Source organism: Macadamia integrifolia, chromosome 9 (assembly GCF_013358625.1).
Source record: "Macadamia integrifolia cultivar HAES 741 chromosome 9, SCU_Mint_v3, whole genome shotgun sequence".
NCBI classification, from domain to species: domain Eukaryota; kingdom Viridiplantae; phylum Streptophyta; class Magnoliopsida; order Proteales; family Proteaceae; genus Macadamia; species Macadamia integrifolia.
Genome location: NC_056565.1, coordinates 15,016,467 through 15,037,573, shown reverse-complemented (window position 1 = coordinate 15,037,573; position 21,107 = coordinate 15,016,467). Strand labels below are relative to the sequence as shown.

The following is a 21,107-nucleotide window of genomic DNA, read 5'->3' as shown; positions in this document are numbered from 1 at the left end:
GGGGTTTGAAGAGTTCTCATTGATTGGATAAAAAATGTTGGACTCTTCCTACGCATTGAGTAGAAACCACTGGACTCTTAACACTAAATATAAAATTGACATTCATGCAACAATTATCTCTCCCACACCCCCCCCAAAAAAAAAAAAAAAGTAATAGGAGAGAGCTGCCGAGTGGCACCAATTAGCAGCCCAAGATAAAGCATCATGTAGGAGGATTAAGAGGTCATTTCAAAGGGGAGAGAGATAGACACAATGCACATTAGCTCGTGACACACGGGTGGCATTCCAAACCTCTTTCCATAACTAAATTATGTAACACAAATAAATCAATATTCAAATCTGATCATTTGCTCTCTCTCTCTCTCTCTCTCTCTCTCTCTCTCTCTCTCTCTCTCTCTCTCTCTCTCACACACACACACACATACCAAAAAAGAAAAAAGGGTAATATTATTTTACTAAATTATCCACGACTTACTTCAATCTTTCATTTAAAAGCCATCCACTTCCTAAACTGATTTTTCCTTCTTCTCCTTCTCACTTTCCCTCCTTTCCTTTCTCCCTATCTCCCAGCATAAACAACTGCTTCCATCTACGTCTAAGAAACCTGTGAAATGTAAAATTTATGCTTAAGCCGATGGGATAGATTGTGTTGTTCGTGCCTTTCCATCCATAAGATCGATGTAGAGACCAAGATAAAGATTCGTAGAGTAAGAGGTCTGGCTTCTATTGTGGCTGAAACTTGGAAGATTGAAATCCTAGTTTCACCTCAATAATGGAGGTGCAAAGATTGAAATCCTAGTTTCACCTCAATAATGGAGGTGCAACAGCTTAGGCAGTTGATGCTCCTTTGGTCAAGAATCCAAAGCATTTGTGTGGCTCTTTTGTGGGTGGAAACCACAATACAACCAGGTTTTGCATTCGCTAAATCCTTTAGCCCTCCCTCTCTTCACATCCTTTTATTCCCCCACCGCCCCCTTTTTTTTTATTTGGGAAAAAAAGGCTCCGTGGTCGAGTGGCTCTTGCGCCAATGTAGGGGTAATGAGAGGTACATATTGGGCATCAATAGAGAGTGGGTTTTTGTATTTCATAGGGATGACTGGAACGTCATTTCGCCCACTTAATATATATGGGTGTAGGGCCGTGTGACCAGGAAGTATTATTTTTTGTATTTTTTTTTTTTTTGTTTTTGTTTTTTTGTTTTTTTTTGGGAATAGATAGACCCCAAAGAGTATTGAACTCGTGAATTTCTGCCACGGCCATTTGTTTCTAGGAAATGAAAATTTAATTTGACATTTAATTGGAAGGTAAGTTGATTAAAAGAGAAAAAAAATGTTAATCTATTTTTATTATTTTTGCTAAATAAAATATTCATCTTCACTTTTAACTATTTAAACTCATTTTACTGACCTAGGGGTTGTGATCAAAAGTATCTCAGACCATAAGATAATTTAGAAGTCACATTCAAACCAAGTCGAACTTGAAGTTTACACTTTTTTTATTTTTGGATAAAAACACTTGAAGTCTACACCTTCCCATCTAATAATAATACAGAAGTTGAATAAAGCAATGAATCTAAAAATTTCATCTGTGATAATGGTTAGAGTCATTACAAAACGATAACTACTTGACACAATTATTGAAGTTGTGGTTCGTTAAACCATACTCACCTAACCTCCTAGATGTTATCTCACCGCACCTCAATTATATAGAGGAGGTACCAGACAAAAAAAAAAAAAAAAATGGAAAATAGATTAGAGATGATTATGAGGTCGAGCAAGATAGTTCCTAATTAAACATATTCAAATAGTTGATGCATTTAGATATCATTTGCATAATGATGGACTTTGGAGTGTGTTATTGCTAAACTGTGGAATATGTGACTTGACCTATATAATATTCTTCATATGTACACATTTTTTCACTCATCACTGCCTTTTTTACATATGAGAATCAGTTATAACCATTTAAAGTCTTCCATTTTATGAAATATTCGAGCTTATGTGGTCCTAAGTTAGTCCATTGACGATCTATGTTAATGGTACTAGTCTTTTTTTTTTTTTTTTTTTTTTTTTTTTTTTTTTTTTTTAAGGATAATTTAGTACTCCAAGCTCTCATATTAATAAAACAAGGACTTGTGTACTTTCTCAATGTTTAGAGGAATTATTTGAATGACACCTTCATAGGTGTATTTAGAACATGTAACACCATTGTCTTATTCTCTAAAATTCTTTGAGTAAAAAAAATGTTTCAAAATAATTTGAAATTGACCTACTATTATGTCATTTTCAAAAGTTGTCATTGTCTTGTATGTTTTCGTGTACACATATGAAATGACATACTTTTAGCCTTATCATAAGAAAATAAATGTAGTGCATATTAAGGAGAAAAAAAAAACTACAAATCATTTAACACTCTAACGAGTGTCAATAAGAAAACCCCATTTTTATATGAACAAAAATTACTTGCTCTTGTAGTCTTGTGTTGGTCCAATGCGTGTAGATCTTCCATTTCATTCGTAAGAGGACAAGACTATATATAAAGAAAATAGCTCCAACCTCATTTTGCATATTTTAGTACATATAAGCATGGGCTACCTTAATTTTTAATTGGTTTAGAAGTATTATTCTTTATTTTTGAGTGCAACTTCTTGTCCCCAAAGTGGTGAACAAAGAAATAGTAGCTTTCTTTTTCCCTTTAATTAATTATCTTTTATCTTATTCTTCAAAGTTATTTAATGTAATATTTATTACATGAATAAAAAAAACTTTTTAATACAATATGTAATGTAGTGTTTAAGTAACAAGATGAACTTATATGAATGGGATCCATTCACCTCCTGACCTGAGATGCTCATGAAGGATATCAAAAGGGTACCTCGGGAAGATACTAAAACCGTATAGAAGTTCGTATACCCTAGAATGATGGATGGATAGTCTTTTATGAGTTTAGAAAAATCTTTTCCAAAATAAAAAAAAAAAATTAAAATTACGAATTTAGTTTACCAATCTTGATTATAATATTTTCCCTTTTTTTTTTTTCATAATCAATAGGGAAGAAGTGATCACACATGTAGTCATACAAGTACATGTAAATGTCAAATCTAATTCCAATCCGAGGTTTGTAAGTGATCACACATGTAGTGATTGACTTTTGAATCATCAGATTCAGAAACTGAGAAAGGGCTTAAAACAGTATTAACTGTAAACGACTGTAGCTGCTGGGGTGATGGGTACGGCCCAGCCCTTCAGTATCAGAAGATAGACAAACGTCCGCTCGCACGGGGGATGGGGCCCATAAGAATGACAAACCCTTTATAAATACAGGTCAGTAACTTATGTGTTTTTTTTCCTATTTTTATGATGAAAATTGGGAATTTCGCTTTTGGTTCTATCTCGCTTGTCCCACTGCAACTGTGTTGATTCTATATATAACGACTGATGAAGAATGGAGGTTTTCAAGATTCAGATCGGATCCTTCTTAAGATTCAGATCAGATCTTACTGCAAGTAAGTACAGTGGGTTGTTTTTATTTTGTGGGTCAGAACAAGTGTGGATTCTCTTGCACTCTTTGAGAAATAGTATTTTGGGGGAGAATAGTGTTTTGGGGGAGATTTGATGGTTTTGCATGAGAAGGGTTCTTCAGGGCTTTCCTGTTTTGTAGAAAAATTTTCTGGGTTTTCTGTGTTTTTATTGGAAATGTCATTATTTGTTTCATGCAAGGTGCGTTGAAGCCTTCTTTCCGGGTTTTGGGTTCCTGTGAAATTTGAATAAAATTTCTTCGTCCACTTCTGTTTGCGCCTTTTATGTTTTGATCTTGGTTTTTGCCTTGGTTGGTATAAAAGGCGTTTCTTTGTTTCAATTTCTTTCTGTTTTGAGGGAAATGAGATCTTCTTTTCGGTTTTATTTAAGTTTGCGTTGGAAGCATTGATGGCTGTTCAACTTTGGTTTCAAGTTCGAAGTTGGGGATTGGGGTCAATGTCCTTTTAGAGGTTAGTCAATATAGATTAGTAGGGGATTCCTTTTTAATTTTTTCTTATCCAACAGTGTGGAATCTTTAGCTCGTTTTAGAATCTTGATTTGGTGACACCCTTTTTTAAAAAATTTCAGGGTAGAGAAGAGGACACACATTTAGCTCATTCGGAAATTGGGTGGTGGATTGGTGTGTTTGATGTAATTTCTGGGCTTTTCAGGTTTGTCTTTTTTTTTTTTCCCCATTATATCTGGTTTGGTGTTTTGAAAACCTTTGGTGGGTGTGTATTTGCAGTTGAGGTGGATCTATTAACTGGCAGAAAACGAAACTTGCCTATTGTCGATTCTAGGGTTTCTAGGGTTTTTGCCATAGGGTTTTTAGTTTTGGGGTTTGGAATGATGGTTTTAGGGTGACTGTTCGTTGAATGGGGATTCAGACAATGGGGTCTCAAGGTGGTGGGGGTGGTGGTGGGCAGCAGTTGGCTCGTCAAAGCTCGTTGTATACACTTACTCTAGATGAGGTTCAGAATCAATTAGGTGACCTGGGGAAACCGCTGAGCAGCATGAACTTGGATGAGCTTCTCAAGAATGTGTGGACGGCTGAGGCTAACCAGGCCATGGGAATGGATGCTGAGAATGTTACCTCGGCTGGACAACTTGTTTCAGCTTCTGCTTCGGCTTCGGTTTCGGTTTCAGCCCTGCAGCGTCAGGCGAGCCTGACATTAAGTAGAGCTCTGAGCAAGAAGACTGTAGATGAAGTTTGGAGAGATATCCAAGGGCAGAAGAAGAACAATGAAGAGAAAAAAGTCCAGGAAAGGCAGCCTACTTTGGGGGAGATGACATTGGAAGACTTCTTGGTGAAAGCAGGTGTTGTTGCTGAAGCTTCAACTGAGAAACAGAATGCTGGGCCTGCCATGGGGGCTGATTCAATGGCTGTGTCTCCACAAAGTTTCCCACAACAAGCTCAGTGGTTGCAGTACCAGATCCCTTCAGTGCAGCAGCAGCAACAGCAGCAGCCACAGCAACAACATCCGCAGCAAAAGATGATGGGTATTTATATGCCAGCCTGTCCAGTTCCACCGCCTTTGGATGTGGCGTATCCTGACAGCCAATTGGCTATATCACCCCCTTTGATGGGCACATTATCAGATACACAGACACCAGGCCGGAAACGGGTTGCCCCAGGAGAGGTCATGGAGAAGACTGTTGAGAGGAGACAGAAGAGAATGATCAAGAATAGGGAGTCTGCAGCCCGATCACGAGCTAGGAAGCAGGTGATCTGCTGCTTTTTGTTGTGTCTTGAAGTAAATTGCAATGCTGGTTATTCTTTCTTTTGATAATGACCTTAAAGATACGTGTGGCAATGGATAGGCATACACAAATGAGCTGGAGAACAAAGTTTCACGTCTGGAAGAGGAGAATGAAAGGCTTAAGAAACAAAAGGTATGATTCTATCAACTATTTTTCTCCCACTATTTTCAAGTTTTTAGATGATACTGTTAAGTTCATCATTTGGTTTTGCATTAGTTGCGATCCAATTTTTGTTAGGGGCTGCGTAGAAAATTAAAGTATGGTAGAGGGAAACCGGGACAGGTTCTATATCCATTTTTAGAAAGTGAAGAAATTTATTGGATGTCATTGATCACTTTTTTTTTTAGGGGGGGGGGTTATATTTGAAAGCCATATGCACTACATCCAACAAAGGGTTTGAAGCATTAAGTTGTTTTGAGTACGTATTCTGTAGGCCTTCATCATTTTGACAGAAATCATTGATTGTGTGACAATTTATTTATTTATTTATTTATTTTTTTTTGTGGGGGGTGGAGGGTGGGGGCGTTAATTGGCTGCTCCTTCATGGTGAAGCCTTGAGGTGCCTCACTGATTGAGTGAGGATAGACTGATAAATGAAGTCACTAGGATGAATGCTATTGTGAAATATTGTTTCTTCAATGAAGAAAAGGCTGTCCCTTTGTGTTCTTTCCTTCCAAAATGTTCAAGTGTAGATAATGTATACATGATGTTAGTTTTGATGCATTTTTCTTTTTCAAAAAATATACTTTGTATACTTCATTGATTTTCTCTCTGTATGATGCCAATACATTTCAACAATTAATCAAGTGTTTATTCTTGATTCTGAGCATGATCCTACCTACCTCTTAGTTCTTAATGTGAGCCTTATCCCAACTATTCGGCATTGGCTGGTCTATCAAGGTATTTTTCATGATTGTTATAGATTTCTTCTGTCATTGTTCTGGTCCAAAACTTCATGTTATCCCTCCCACACCCCCCCCCCCCCCCCACAAAAAAAAAAAAAAAAAAAAAAAAAATCACCATTATTAGTTGTTTTGGCTGAGTGGATATATTCGGGATAAAAACAACCCAGATTGACAGTTTGGGCAAGCTTCCTGATTTACAGAAACAAATTGGAGTGTGTCTAACCAGTTTGGATGAGGTCCTTCCCCTCAATTTCAATAGCAATGGCATGCAAAATGTGATGCACATCAGAAAAGCAAGGGGCCAGCAGGAGTCTGCTGTCGATAGGACAGTCCGGCAGCCCTGTATCAACAGGTCACTTAAGTATTCTTTTCTGTTGAGATACTAATGCATTTTAAGCTGCTAGGCTGCTAGGCTGCTTCAAGCTGAGCCAATGGATGAGATTGGTAGTTTTTTATTTTACTTCTGTTGCTTATTCTTTTATCTTATTAATAAGCTTGCATAGGCATGATGTTAGCAGTCCAGCTCATCTCTGTATTATCCTTATCTCTACCTCTAGAAAGTGGAATAGGACTTTATCACTAGCTGGTCGATGTGTTATTTTATCCCCATCTGATTGCTAGTTTTTATTATTTCTTTTGGGTTTTATCTTGTCTGTAATTCAGTCCTGATACTACCCTATTACTGATTAGCAAAGTCTATAAATAGTTGTAAAGAGTAAATACCTGAGGTCTCCCCATTGATTTTGGCAATACAATGCTTCAGTATTTTCTGAGTTAAGCTGTGATTCAGTGATTGCTTGGTGGATTCCAAGTAAGGAGGTTTTGATGGATTGCTAACCTGGACCTAGATGGATTCCTGGTCAGTTATCTACTTCTTTTAATTTCTGTCTATCCATTTCCAAACAACAGGTTAGATCTACTCCCTTTCTGTTGCCTGCGATAGTATTGTGTTATTATTCTGATTCTGTTTTTTTTTTTTTTTTTCCTGCTCATCTGTTTTGCTCCTGTATTGGTACATTAGTTTCTGTTTTGCAGTCTTTCATATTAAGTTCTCTGATATGGAATCTTCTGATTGATTGGTATTGTTTTGGACTACTACTTACTCTCCTAGTAGCTCTAGGACTCTCCCATATCTCACTATTCTGCTATCAGACTTGACCCAATTTCTGCTGGCTGAATCTGTTATTGGAATAGAGCCTTCAATTGGAATTGAGCCTATTCTGAGTTTATTATTCTGCTATCAGACTTGACCCAATTTTCTCCCAAGTCTGATTTATTTCCTTATTCTGTGACCCTGCAACATTAGCCTGTGTAGGGCACATTCAAATTCTGTTTTGTGATAAACTCTGCATAATTGTTCTCTGGGTTCTAAAGAGCTTTCAGTCAGAATTCTGTGCTGTTCTGATATTTCTAGCCTACTGTCTGATTTTACTCCTTTGACCATTCTGTTATACCATACTTGTGATCCTGTTCAAGCTAATTTCCTACTGGATTTTCCTTAACGATTTTAGACTTCATTATAACGCTTTTATGTTGATCCACTGGAGTTTGTTTGACTTTGTTGCTACATATCACAATCCATTCATTCTGTAACTGTTCATGTCTAAGAATCCAAGGATCCACATTAAGGCAGATAAACATGCATCTGCAGTTCAGAGGCATAGCCTATATGCCTTGTTGCCTTGGACCTGGCATTGTTTAACCAAGACATTTGTCTTTATCTGACTTTATGTGGTTGGGGCTTTTCCTTTCGACTCAACAAGTCATAAGCTCTGTCCGTTCAACCATTGCAATCCCAGCTATGCACTTTGGTTGACCAAATAGTACATAGCTATGCTTGAAACTTAGGCTTTTTTGTCAAGCACATTGGTTGTGCTAAGTTGTATAGAGCTTAAGTTCTTTTATCTTTGTATTTGTTGATGACAAGTGAAGTTATTACCATAGTATGTCACTTTTTGTCAGGCACATTGGTTATGCTAAGTTGTATAGAGCTTAAGTTTTGTTATCTTTGTATTTGTTGATGACTAAAGATGTTTGTATTTCTCTTGAATTAAATCACTCACAATAGAGGATATAAATACAGATCATTACAGAACCATAGTTGACTATGTATGATATAGTCATATAGAAAGACAATATTACAATGAGTATAATAGGAAGAAGAATATATGTTTCCATAGAGATGGTGTTTTGGCATATATAGAGTTTCCATGTGAAGGAGATTCTATATATGGTGTTGCCATATATGGAGATACTATATTCGTCATTAATGACAAGTGAAGTTATTACCATAGTATGCCACTTTTTGTGAGCTATCACATCATCATTGTGATTTGTGTCATCTATTGTTTTTAGGGTTAATTACTTGAACACCCTCTGTAATATAGCCAGATTGCTTGACACCCCAAAAGTTTGAAAAGTTTACTTGAATCCCTATGAAACTTGATGGTGTTAGTCTGCTGTTAGTGGTTGAATGAAAAGACCATTTTACCCTTATGAATTATTCAACCTAAAAACCCCTAAAAGAACTTAATGGGATTGGCTACATAGATCCATACAAAACAAAATAGAAAATATCCAAACAGAAGAGGGGGGGAAGGGAGCAAGGATTTAGTTCTCGGTATCGATAGTGGTATTGGTCTCTGATGATTCCGATAAGATGCTGCTCCGGATCGGATCGGTATGTATTGGTCACTTTTGCCCTTGCTTTTTGAAAAAAAGTACATTTTGTACTATTTTACCCTTGAAACGATATGGGTGACCAATCCGGATCAGTCAGGTATCAGGTATTGGTCTTAGCCGATACCAATATGATATAGCCGATACGATACCGATACTTGAAACCATGGAAGGGAGAGATGGAAAGACGAGAATAAGAGAAAAGAGGCATAACCCAGTAGTTAGGAAAATCTCAGCTAAATGGGGTATGTTGCATGGATTCTTGCCCTCTAATAGGTTGTATCCAAGGTCATACTTGGGACAAGACTGAGACTATGCATGTCATTTCTCTCCACTTTCATTGTCATTTTAGGCCTGCCCCTAGCTCTTTTGGTTCCTTCAATCTGAATCCGATCGCTCCTCCTTACTTGGTCAGATGGTTGTTTTACTTAAATTATTTGGCTCTAATATATTGGTAAAAATATTAACTCTTGGTCCTCAATTCCATTCCCCCCTACTTCTTCCTCCCTAGCTGATTGCATCTCTTGGTCCCCTTCTCCTATTGGGTGCTTCTCCTCCTCTTCGGCTTGGAACCACTTGAGAACCCCTACCCCCCACCCCTTGGTTCAACGTTGTTTGGTTCCATGCTCACATCCCTTGCCATAGCCTTACAGTATGAAGAGCCCTCTCGGACTGCCTCCCTACCCAGTCTTTCCTCACCTATCGCCACATCCCTATCTCCCTCGCTTGCTGCCTTTGCTGGAATGGCACTGAGGACACCAGCCATCTCTTCTTTGAATGCCCCTTCTCCCGTATTTGGAAACACGTCCTCTCCATGTGTTGGCCTGCGAGGAGAACCCCCTCCCCCTTCAGAGAGAATGGATTTGGATTGATATGACCTTTTCGGGAAAATCCTCTTGTGATATTGCTGGTAAGCTTGCGTTTGGCGCTGTAGTCTCTCATATTTGGATGGAGTGCAATCTCCGCAGATGGTCCTCCAAGTCCAGATCCCTCGATATGATTTGGAAGGCCATCCACTTTGATGTTTCATCCAAACTTGGTACCCTTCCCTCAGATCTATTGTAGACTCCCCAAGGAACAGGCTCATCGTTGCAACCTGGGGTTTACCACATAGCATTATTCTCCCCCCTTCCCCTGGCCCATAGGGTTGTATCATTTGGCCTTCGGGCTTTGTATATCCCCCTCTCTTTTTCCCCTGTTTTATATATTTTAATTCATCCAAAAAAAAAAAAAAAATTAATAATAATAAACAAAGGGATAAGGTAGGAAAAGAGAAAATAGAGTACAACTGGGAGTAATATTTATCCAATTAAGCCCACATGTCCTTTACCAACCGGCATTCTCAAGAATGTCTTTGTGTGTCGTGTGACTCATTGTCTCCTCTGCTCCACTACCCTTATGATTCATGTGTGTTTTTTTAAACAATTATATATATATATATATATATTGTGGGTGAACTTCTTTGTCCTCACATTATAGACTTATAGTACACCAAAGGGGACTTTAAGGTGGACAGTTGTGTCCATGAACCTGCCACATGATTTGTGTCCTTTTGGGTTTGAGAAGTGGGAAGGACAATGTGTCCATGTTTTAAAATCATTCGTTCATGCTTAGGTCGTCTAGGCGCCGCTTAGCAGCCGCCCTATCGCCTAGGAGGGCCCTCCAACGCCTTGAGTCGCCTAACGCTTTGACAACTATGTTACTCCACAAAGGTGTTATAGACCTGGGATCCATAGTTGAAGCTATGGACCTGTTTTAAAAACGCTTAATAAGGGAATCTTCACTTGCGAAGAATGATACAACAAACACAAGGCCCACATTGACAGATGTGCACCTTGATTGAAAACCTTTATTTTGTAATATTCTTCTTTAACTCTTAAAAGCTATTCTTACAATACAAAAATAGTTGCAATGGTTTAAAAAGTTAATATAAAATTTGTACATCTCCCGAATTCCCAAATCCTATTTTTTTTTAAATTTAAAGGATTTGACACCCTGTGTCATTGCCACAATCTTCTCAACTAATAGCAACATGTTCTAATAATTAGATTATAGTTGTTAAGGCGTCTCCTTGTTGGCGCTTAGGTGGCAAGGTGGTTCTTGAACCCGAGGCAATCTCGGTTGTCGTAGTGTTCAAGGTGCCCAAACAGAAAAAGGGAGAAAAGAAAGGGAAAAGGGGAATGAAAGGGGGGGGGGGAGGAGGGAAATGGGGAGAAAAACTAGAGGGAGAATGGAAAGATAAGAAGAAAAATGGGTAGTAGTAGTAGTAGTAGTAGTAGGGAGGGAACCTACTCAAAATTTGTTTACGACATCGTCTCTTGACATCATATGTTGAATCTCTTTGGAACCTCATTCAATTTCTCTCCATAAAAGGAAATTGGTCTACCTTCTTGGCTAAGCACAGCTTCAATGCCTACATGAGAAGCATCACAATCAACATCCAATGCCTAGCATCAAATCTGACGAGTCTTCCGGCATCTACATGGCTGGAAGAGGGAAGAAGAAGATGAATCTGCAATCCACTCTAAATATGTTGGTGCTATTTTTATTTTTATTAGTTTAGTATTTTCTTATTTTACGTACAAGTCCTTTCATATTCATTAGTAAAAGGGACCAAATTTCGTAATTTACACAAGAGGCACTCTGAGAGATTTAAACTAAGAGAAGATGGGAGAAAGTTTTCCTCCACCATGGGTGAAGGAAAAGTACACCCATCTAGGGTCATTATTACTCTGTCCCTACTAGACGAAGTCGAGACTACTCTTCCCCTCATAATGATGCCTATCCCTCTATCATAACGACTCATGGTAAAGGGATTCTACCTTCACTGTGGGTGAAAGGAAATTGGGTCCAAGAAGATATATTTACACCTTAACCCTCCATTTTATATGTAATCCACTAGTTGCCTAGCACCTGGGTGCCTACCCGTTTAGTGTTGCCTTGTGGCCTTGGAAACTATGGACTAGAGATATCATTATATATTGCTATTTATTACGTTCTATGATTAAAAAGACTAGTTTGTGCATGTATCCATGTGTATCTTTAGTGTATCCAACGTTGCTTAAAGTTTCTCTGATACGTCTCTTAAAATCAGCTTTCTGATACATTGCCTAGTTAGGATACTCTAAACCTTGGTCAGATCAGATAGTTCAGAATGTGTCACAGAACTGTGTGAAGCAAAAACGAAAGACTTATTCCTGAGCTGGTCAATTCTTAGAATCCCAACTTCTTTTATTTCTATTATAGTGTAGTTTTTTCTTCCTTTTTCTGGCCAGCATATATTCTATCCAATCACCAGCCTAGAAGCCCTTGTTTCTTCATTTGATATCAGTATTTTGCTTCTAACCTCTGCTCCTATCACTGCCGCCCTCTAATTATCAAACTAGTTGACCACCATTCCATCCTAATGTAATGTTGGATCACAAATGACCTAACCCCAGGCAGGATCTTAAACATGATCAATAAATTTCAAGTAACAAATCACAGCAACCAATCATAACCAATTCTGATATGGGCCATATGGCAGAAAATAAGTTAAAATCTCAGAATTCCAGAACAGACTTTAAGGTGCTCTGATGGCTCAGATCGTACAATTGAGTAGCCTTCATTAGGTGTAGAATTGATCCCCCAAAGTTGATATTCAATTGCTGGACAGAATAGGATATTTATCACCTTGTTCAGTAGCAGATCTACTCCTTTTTAGCAACCTTCAGATCACCAACAGATTTCCAGGCAAAGATTGATTGAAAACTACAACGGAAAATAGAGAAGAAGGGGATAGGGAACTATCTCTGTCCAGGTCTCTCACTTACGGCCTCTGACCACCACTGCATCTCACACCTTCCAAGCTAAAGCTTTCTCTTCTTTTCTAAAACTCAAATTGTGGGCAGTGTTCAGCCTTGTGCTTTATTTATAGAATCAATTACAACCTAATCGATTGATCTAGAACCTTCCCATTACAAGTCCAAATCAAAATAAAACCCCTATTCCTAATTGGAAACTAGACTATTTGCTATTACATGAAATAGGAAATAACTGAATTAAAAAGAAAATAAGATAACCTTAATTACCCAAGCAAGGTTTGAAGTATCCTTCTGTATCTACCGATACTAATCGATAAGTATCGTATCTCTAAGGTACTGATATGGTACCTAAAATTTTGTTGGTATTAGTACATGTAAAAAACCTCAGATCCTTCGTTTATAATCAATTGAATGCACTTGTCTTGTTGTAGTTTTTTCTCCTTTTTATATATGATATATTTTTCATAATTTTTACATATTACTTATTAAAAGTTCTCCTTTTTATATATGTTATATTTTACATAATTTTTACATATTACTTATTTAAATTTTTTCATGCTTCAAACTATATTTTGCATATATCCTAAGCATTTCCATATGTTTCTTGACTATTTTACATATGTATCTACCATATCTTACGTCTCTTTAAATCACCCTTCTGAAACAATACTCGATACCGATACTTTAAACCTTGGAGCCTTGTATCCCTTGTAAATCAATCCAAGCTATTGCAGATTTAGTCTCCTAATTAATCTGCAACTGCTGGCCAAAATCCCTTCCTTGTTCGTTGCCTTCCAAAACAAAGCTATTTAGTCTCCTAATTATTCTCCAATGAATCTTCAATCTCGATCTCAATTATCTGGCATTGCCTCACTCGAATCTGGAAAGAATCTGAAACATATCCTCCTAAAAATTAGCAACTTGATGGCCATTACTCCCTCAAAACACTGCTGGTCGATCTCTGTTATATGTGCTCAACATAAGATTGAATAAACCCTGGATATGGGCCATGTACATGCCCATCTTACATCCCAATCGAACAACCAAGTCTACATCAGTTCCCCTCCACTTAGAAAAAACTTAATCTCGAGTTTTGATAAGGCTGGGAATAATCTTTGTGTTGTGCATGCCCATCTTCAATCCGAAGTAGAATTCATGGGTGGCCATGGTAGCTCTGATACCAAATAATGTGAGTTTGGGTTACAAATGACCTAACCCCAAGCAGGATCTTAAACATGATCAATAAATTTCAGATTCAAGTAACAAATCACAGCAACCAACCATAACCAAATCTGCTATGTCAGAAAATAGGTAAAATCTCAGAATTCCGGAATAGACTTTAAGGTGCTCCGATGGCTCAGATCTTTCAATCTAGTAGCCTTCATTAGGTGTAGAATTGATCCCGAAAAGTTGATATTCAATTGCTGGACAGAATAGGAGATCGATCACCTTGTTCAGCGGCAGATTTACTCCCTTGAGTAATCTTCAGATCACCAACAGATTTCCATGCAGAGATCGATTAAAAAATAAAGCAGAAAATAGAAAAGAAGGGAACCTACTGCCTCTCACCACCACTGCATCTCATAGCTTTGAAGCGAAAGCTTTCTCTTTTTTCTTAAACTCAAATCATGGGCTGTGTTTGGCCTTGTGCTTTATTTTTTTCCATTGGGTTTTTCGGTTGTGCTTTGAGAGTGTGAGTGCTTATGTTTTTTGGGTTGGGGTAAGGTGGGTTATGCCCCCCCCCCCCTTGTATTCTTTTTCTATTTTATTAATTCTTAGGGGCTCCCCCGGGTCCTAGATAATATTCACGGTATAAAAAAAAAAAAAAAAGAACCTTTCCATTACAAATCCAAATCAAAATAAAATTGCTATTCCTAATTGGAAACTAGCCTATTAACTATCACATGAAAATAGGAAATAACTGAATTAAAATGAAAATAAGATAGCCTTAATGACCCAAGTTGATCCCTTGTAAATCAGTCCAAACTACTCCAGATTGAGTCTCCTTATTAATCTCCAACATGTGGCCATAATCCCTTCCTTGTTTGATGGTCATTGCCTTCCAAAATATAGCTATTTAGTCTCCTAATTAATCTTCAATCTCGATCTCAATTAACTGGTATGGGCCCCTCGAATCTGGAAAGAATTTGAAACATATCTTCCTAAAAATTAGCAACTCGATGGACATTACTCCCCAAAACACTGCTGGTCGATCTCTGTTATATGTGGCTATGTGCTCAACATAAGATTGAATAAACCCTGGATATTTGCCAGGTACATGCCCATCTTAGACCCCAATTGAATGGCCAAGTCTACATCACATCCTCAAGGACAGTTGGATCTATTCATGTGAAATTTAGCTCCAAATGCATTCGGTAGGTTGGAATGATTATGCCCAATAACAAGACAGGAATTATAGTATAATATTTATATTGTGCCTTAGCCTCCACCAATTTCTGCTTATCAGTCATGTCATCTTCTCTAGGATTGTGGACCGTCCTAATGATCGCTTACTCATCATCGAATAAGCTCATGGGCATCTGTGTAAATGGAGAACCCCAGCTTGTTCAGAAAAATGCTCAACCACAACAGCTCATCATATGCACCATTAGTCATGGATGTTAACTCTTTTCCTGTTCTGGAGCTTTCTTTTTCTAGTCACAAGATCAATGCCGTGCAGCTTCAAATTGACCTCTTATCAGATACTTACCCAACCTAATCAGCGTAACTGCACCTTCTTCAAGAGAAGAGGACCTTCCTGGTAGTTGCTATGCTTACTCGAAATGGGATTTCCTTGGGGAGTATGCATACTAACTATTAAGATTTGTAGCATAGGGAATATCTAATGCAGCAAGGGCACACCAGATGAAAAGGGGCAGAAATAGGGCCAATTTGGCCAAATCCTTTTGTTATTTCTTTGAGCTTCTATTTATAGTGTTCTAATAGATTAAGGAGAGCTTAGTTGATTCAAGTTCTATTTTTCTGTTTCAGAAGTCCTATGTAAGTATCTATTTTTCTTCTTGCATTAAAAGTTAGCAAGTTGTTACTAGTAATGAAAGTCTGAACTTGGAATCTCAGTCTATAAATGTATGTAGGCCGCCCTAGAGGCCATGAATTTTCTTGTGAAAGCCCTTAGATTTTCTGTAGAGCCATGTGAATATATGGTAGTGTCCTTGTGTTGGATTCCTCACTCTAGGGTGGATTGCCTAGGCCTTACTTCAGTGGATTCCCAGGTGCTGTTGTTTTATCCTCTGAATAGCTACCTCAGTTCCATTCTATAGTTCAGTTACCGGTCTCATCATGTCAGGAATTTCTTTCTCCTTTATCAGTTCTATTTCTCTTTTTCAAGTAGTCTGAATTGAATTTTCTTTAAGTTTGATCTATTTCTGGGTCTGGGAATTCTGTGCTACTCCATTCTCTTAACTTATGGCCTCCTACGGTTACAATTAATTTGGTGGAACATTCTAATGCAAGCAGAAATCAGAAAAGACTTGTTGCAAATTCATGACAGGAGGGAGATAGAAATCCATAAGCAATAAAACTAGCAAAGGGATGCTGAGTAAAAGACTGTTTTTCTTTGCAAATAGCAATAGGGATGTGGTAATTATCAAAAAAATGAAGGTGGAACATAAATAGGGAAGAGGTACATTTTTTTTCTCTCTCTTTAGTGCTGGCCCATTTTAAGACTTGGTTTAAATTTGGGCCAGGTTTTAGTATTAGTTTGGATTGGGCCTAGTTTTTGGTTTTATTGCTGTAAATATAAGCCCAAAAGTGGGTTTTTAAGGTGGTACATGAAAACTATTATTTTATTGTTGGGTCCCATGTTGGTAATGGTTGAATATGGATTTTATCTTATCCGATGTTGTTAGTCTTTGACTTAGTTTAGGAAAGTTGAGTCCTTGAATTTATTTAGGAAAGTCTTGGTAGTTGAGTCAATGTTGGAGGTTTTATTTCTGTTTTTATAAATAAGCAGTGTAACAACTCCAACCCCCCCCCCCCCCCCCCCCCCTCCATGATTTGGAATTAATGGATTGAACTTTTGTTTAAAAACTTGCGAGCTCGTTCTTCTCTCATCCCCTCTCAATATTTTCTCTTCTCTCTCTTGGTAATCACTTCCTCTTATCTTTATTTGTTATTCTAATTCTATATTTCTCCCCTATCTTCCTATTTTCTCTTTATTCCTCTCTTTTTTCTCTCTTTCTCACCAGTCAACAACTTTTCTCTCTTCCCTGTTTCTTTCTCTTCTCTTTACTATCACATGCTACTCTTACATTAGATCTCTAGCATTGAACAGGTTAGCTACTGCTTAGACAAATATATTTAGAACCTGTTCTTCTATTTTCTGTTCTCTCCCCTGTTTGTCCCATTGATCTCTCAATGCTCTATTATTTAATTTCTAATATTATTGTAATTTCAGTCAGTATCTGCCATTTTACAGTCAGATCTGGAATATCCTTTCCAGTATTCCTGACCATTAGATTGAAATTCAGATTTGGTTCATATCAACCACTGAATTAGAATCTTTTCCCTTCTATATTTAAGAAAACCCACCACCAGCAGACCCATCCTGCCCCATCAAGTATACACATGTGACTTTGTTTCCCTTTCATGGACTCATCATGTCTAGGAAAATCGAAGGCATATGCTAGAAGCAGAACCCCTATCTCCCTTGAAAGTGCAGTCATATTGGCTGTAAAAAATGGAATAATATAAAGAAAGGGGAGGTACATGAGTGGGAGGATGATGATTCTAGTAGTGCTACCAAGGTTGTGCCCCAGGATAAATATTATATAGATTCTTCCCATCTTTCAAGGAAGAAATTAATTCGGGGCAAGAAATGATGAGCAATTTTGACTTCAGGAAGATTTGTGGTCAGCAGAGTATCCTTTTGACTGACATGCTTACAAGTTTTATGCATATTGAAGATGTAGATATATTAGACCATCATACATATCTTTAATTATGTCCATATATTTACTTGAAACACTTCTCTTCTCTAGTACTTGCCAGTATAAGCTCAACTAGAGCTGATTGGAGGGCAAGGATCCATGTGCCAAACCCATTTAGTTCGGATAAGGCTGAGTTGTTGTTTGTTTATTGAGATAGATTAGACCATGGCATCTTCTACAGAATCTTCATTTTGTAATTATCTCTTAGGACCTTCGATTCAAATATTCAGTTTTAAGAATAAGTTGTAGTTTGTCCAGTCATTGTTAAAATTATTGTAGATATCTTCATGTTTGGGACCATTTGGATGAAAGAATGTGGATCTTGGAAACCAGTGGAAAAAAGATGCGCAGATCTTTGTATATTTCAACTGTTCATCTCAACTATATCAATGATAACAAGAATAAGAGCAATGAAGACATCCCTGCTGTATTTTACAATTCTTGATTCAAATATTCAGTGCATAGCCCACTCAAATTCAAGGGTCTTGTGTCATAAGCAGGCATGCTGCTTGTGTCTTCACCAGATGTTACTCTAATTGCATCAACTGTAGATGGCACCATGTATTCAATTGGACTCTTCTCCTAGTGATTCCAGTTGAAATGGAGTTCAAATTTTTCAGAGGGAAAAAAAGTCTCTCTCCCTTATGCCTTGGGGGAAGTTCCAACATAAGCATGTTGCTGCCTAAGCTACAGGTGACATACTGTGGGTAATCTAATCCTTTGGATACAGAAGGTATCTTGTTTACTTGTCCCCCTATTTGTAAATCCAGATGTGTCATAATTAAAGCTACCCTTGCTCTTCCCAGTCCCCCCTCTGGCTCTTTCTCTTTAGCAACTGAGAACCTCGAGGACGCACACATGATACTGGATTGGTTCTAATAAGCATGGACAATGAACATGGTGTCCCTTTGTGGTTGAAGTTGCGAGTTTCCTTGCTTATAGCCAGGAGTTCTAGAGGTAATATTGGATCGGTTTGAAAATTGTCTTAATTCTGACTATGCATTCCCAAGATGTAGCTTTAGGTAAAAGTACAGGGACTAGTTCAATACATATATGAAGATGGTTGCATGTAATTGAACTTAGACGCTTTGACTGTCATTACTATTTTTATTTTAATCTTTGTTTCTGCATCCTTCTGATGAAGGTCTGTTGTGTACATATCTATTCTGCATCATATTTTTTCTGTGTGACACTGTATTCAATAGCGTAGCAAGGCATTTCCTGATTTTAACTTGGTCTCAGTTTTTGTCAACCCGAACATAATGAACTCATACAGATACAAGTCATAATTAGTCAGGGCCTTTAACAAAGTATGAAAAATATTCATATTGTAAAATATTGGGTGATATCATCTCATTTTCGCCTGGATTACCTATCAGCTTGAGCTTGATGAATGATTAAAACGCCTCGTATAAGTCATGCCCAAAACTTACAATTTTGTGTTCTGTTCTGTTGTTTGTTTCCTACCGAGGGAATTAGTGTTTTTCTACTGCACCTGATAGTAGAATAATGGCATTTTTTTTTTCAATTAGTGAACAATAGTAATCTCTTCACTGTAATATCCCCAAGCTGATGTCTAAAAACGGTGATCTTCTCAGAAGTATATTGTACCTCTACATTGATGTTGAATTCAGGAATTCCCTGTTAGGTTGTGGAATGGAAAGAATGAAAGTGGGCTACATTCTCTGTTACCAGAAAACCCTGATAAATCAATCTATCGTCATTTTCTTTATTTGCAGGAACTGGAGAAGATGTTGCCATGTGCACCGCCACCTGAACCTAAGTATCAACTTCGAAGGACGAGCTCTGCCCCTTTCTGACTAGTGTGTTTATATGAAAGTTTTGTAGAATTGTGTGGGGTATATTTCCTTGGATGGTTCCACTAAAATCACTGGATAACCCTTGTTTCCAAACCTCCATACATGTTGGGCTATCGTTGTAAATTTATGGGAAGGGCCTTGGAACTTTTCTTCTCAGAGGTGCTTGTTGCTTCTCTGCTGTTGTTACTCTTTGCTTTTCCCTACATGAGGTGTTGAGCTTATGTACATTTATTAATAACTTGAAGTTTATCAGATGCAGTAATTGGATTTGGTGTATCCAGCTGTTAACTATTCTTTCCTTATTCTTTGTATTACTTCATACCCATCCTCTAGAAAAGAAAAGAAAAAAAAAGGCTGAATCAGGTGTATTCCAGATTGATTTGTAATCATAGAAATTGAGTTTGGCTTTTCTAAGTTGAATGGCAAAACAAGGTCTCTATGGTCGATCCATTTAGTCGAAAAAATGCTTATCTGAGTTGAGTTTCTGTGGCATGGTGTTTGAGATGGGTAAAGATGGTTGTTCCATGAGTAAAATTTCTCTGCTAGTCAGTCTTCTTTGAAACAATGAAGCTAGACAATTGTGGCCTCTTGGGATTCTTTTGGCGTACAAATTTTAAGTAAACTCTTTAATCTTCACATGGTTGGTTTGGATCTATTTTGTGTTCCCTTTCAGTTACAACATAGAAGGGGGAAAGGGGGTGCCCAATGCCTTTTGGCACAAGGTGAATTTTCTAGGAGTCTATACATTAATTGAAAAGACACTAATTAGTGGAGAAAATAGATATTTTCATGCTTTTAGCAATGGGTATTCTTTTCAGGTTAAGGGTGTCAAATTGGGATTGGAATTGACCCGCTAAAAACTCAGAACCGTCCAACCCATTACCTTTTTAAAATGGTTTTGGGTTCAAGTTTTGAAACTGATTATTAATTGGAAGGGGTAGATATTGGTCTAGGAGTCCCACCTGTTCTAGAACTGAATGACCGATTAAGAGCTGGAGCTAGGGGTGTTAAAACCTAGCTTGAATCGGTGAAATCAGATTGAACCGATCAAAAAAATTCAGATCAAACCAAACCAATTCCGAATTAAGGTATTGTGGAACTGGTTGAAAATTGGATCGAATCTAAACTGATCGAAACCGCACAAACGTGAAAGATCCCACCATCCAACGATATGAAGATGATGTTCACTCAAGGTTGTCCATTGAGTCCATATTTGTTTGTCATTGCTATGAAAGGTCTGTTCAGGTTATTAGATGCGTATCGTGATTTTAATTTATATCATGGTTTGAGAATGGGGAGATAGAGAAGTTATCTCCATTTTTGGGCAGTTAGGTACGCCAATGCTCTGTCCAGTGTTTGTGAGGAAGGAAAAGAAAAAATGATTACCACATACATTGCCACCGCCTGTTCGTAGCATCGCCAATGCCTTGTCATGCTCGATTGACAATTTTTTTCCCTAAAGAACGCACTTCCCCACTCATCCAAACCCACCTATACTCTACATAAATCCACACAGATCCCACCTTGACATACTTGCTTCTCCAATTTTGAGTTTAGTTCTTCTGCATGTACCTTCATCTACATGTATAGGTGAGAGGCCAACACCTCTCTCTTACTATCATAAATATTATTTCTCTTCATGTAATAACAGTAAGTAGGACAAGTGTTGGTC

At 37.7% G+C, this 21,107-nt stretch overlaps 1 protein-coding gene across 12 annotated transcripts; it reads left to right on the top strand.

The window, feature by feature from the left end:
- Positions 1–3,349: 3,349 nt before the first annotated feature.
- On the top strand, positions 3,350–19,711 carry LOC122089074 (ABSCISIC ACID-INSENSITIVE 5-like protein 2). 12 transcript variants are annotated; one of them, XM_042658517.1, is made up of 5 exons: positions 3,350–3,505; positions 4,107–4,158; positions 4,264–5,242; positions 5,340–5,411; positions 19,355–19,711. In XM_042658517.1, exons 3-5 carry the CDS (start codon positions 4,394–4,396, stop codon positions 19,433–19,435), a joined length of 1,002 nt encoding a protein of 333 aa, XP_042514451.1. In that variant the 5' UTR covers positions 3,350–3,505; positions 4,107–4,158; positions 4,264–4,393; the 3' UTR covers positions 19,436–19,711. The 12 variants fall into 12 exon arrangements, with proteins under 12 accessions (XP_042514451.1, XP_042514450.1, XP_042514447.1 ...); XM_042658516.1 differs by having other exon boundaries at positions 4,107–4,169; XM_042658513.1 differs by having other exon boundaries at positions 4,107–4,189.
- The last annotated feature ends 1,396 nt before the right edge of the window (positions 19,712–21,107 follow it).

Coding starts and splice junctions, on each gene's coding strand:
- LOC122089074 (XM_042658517.1), top strand. CDS start 4,394: ATGGGGATTCAGACAATGGGGTCTCAAGGTGGTGGGGGTGGTGGTGGG. Junction 5,243..5,339: donor GATCACGAGCTAGGAAGCAG/GTGATCTGCTGC, acceptor GGCAATGGATAG/GCATACACAAATGAGCTGGA. Junction 5,412..19,354: donor AAAGGCTTAAGAAACAAAAG/GTATGATTCTAT, acceptor CTTTATTTGCAG/GAACTGGAGAAGATGTTGCC.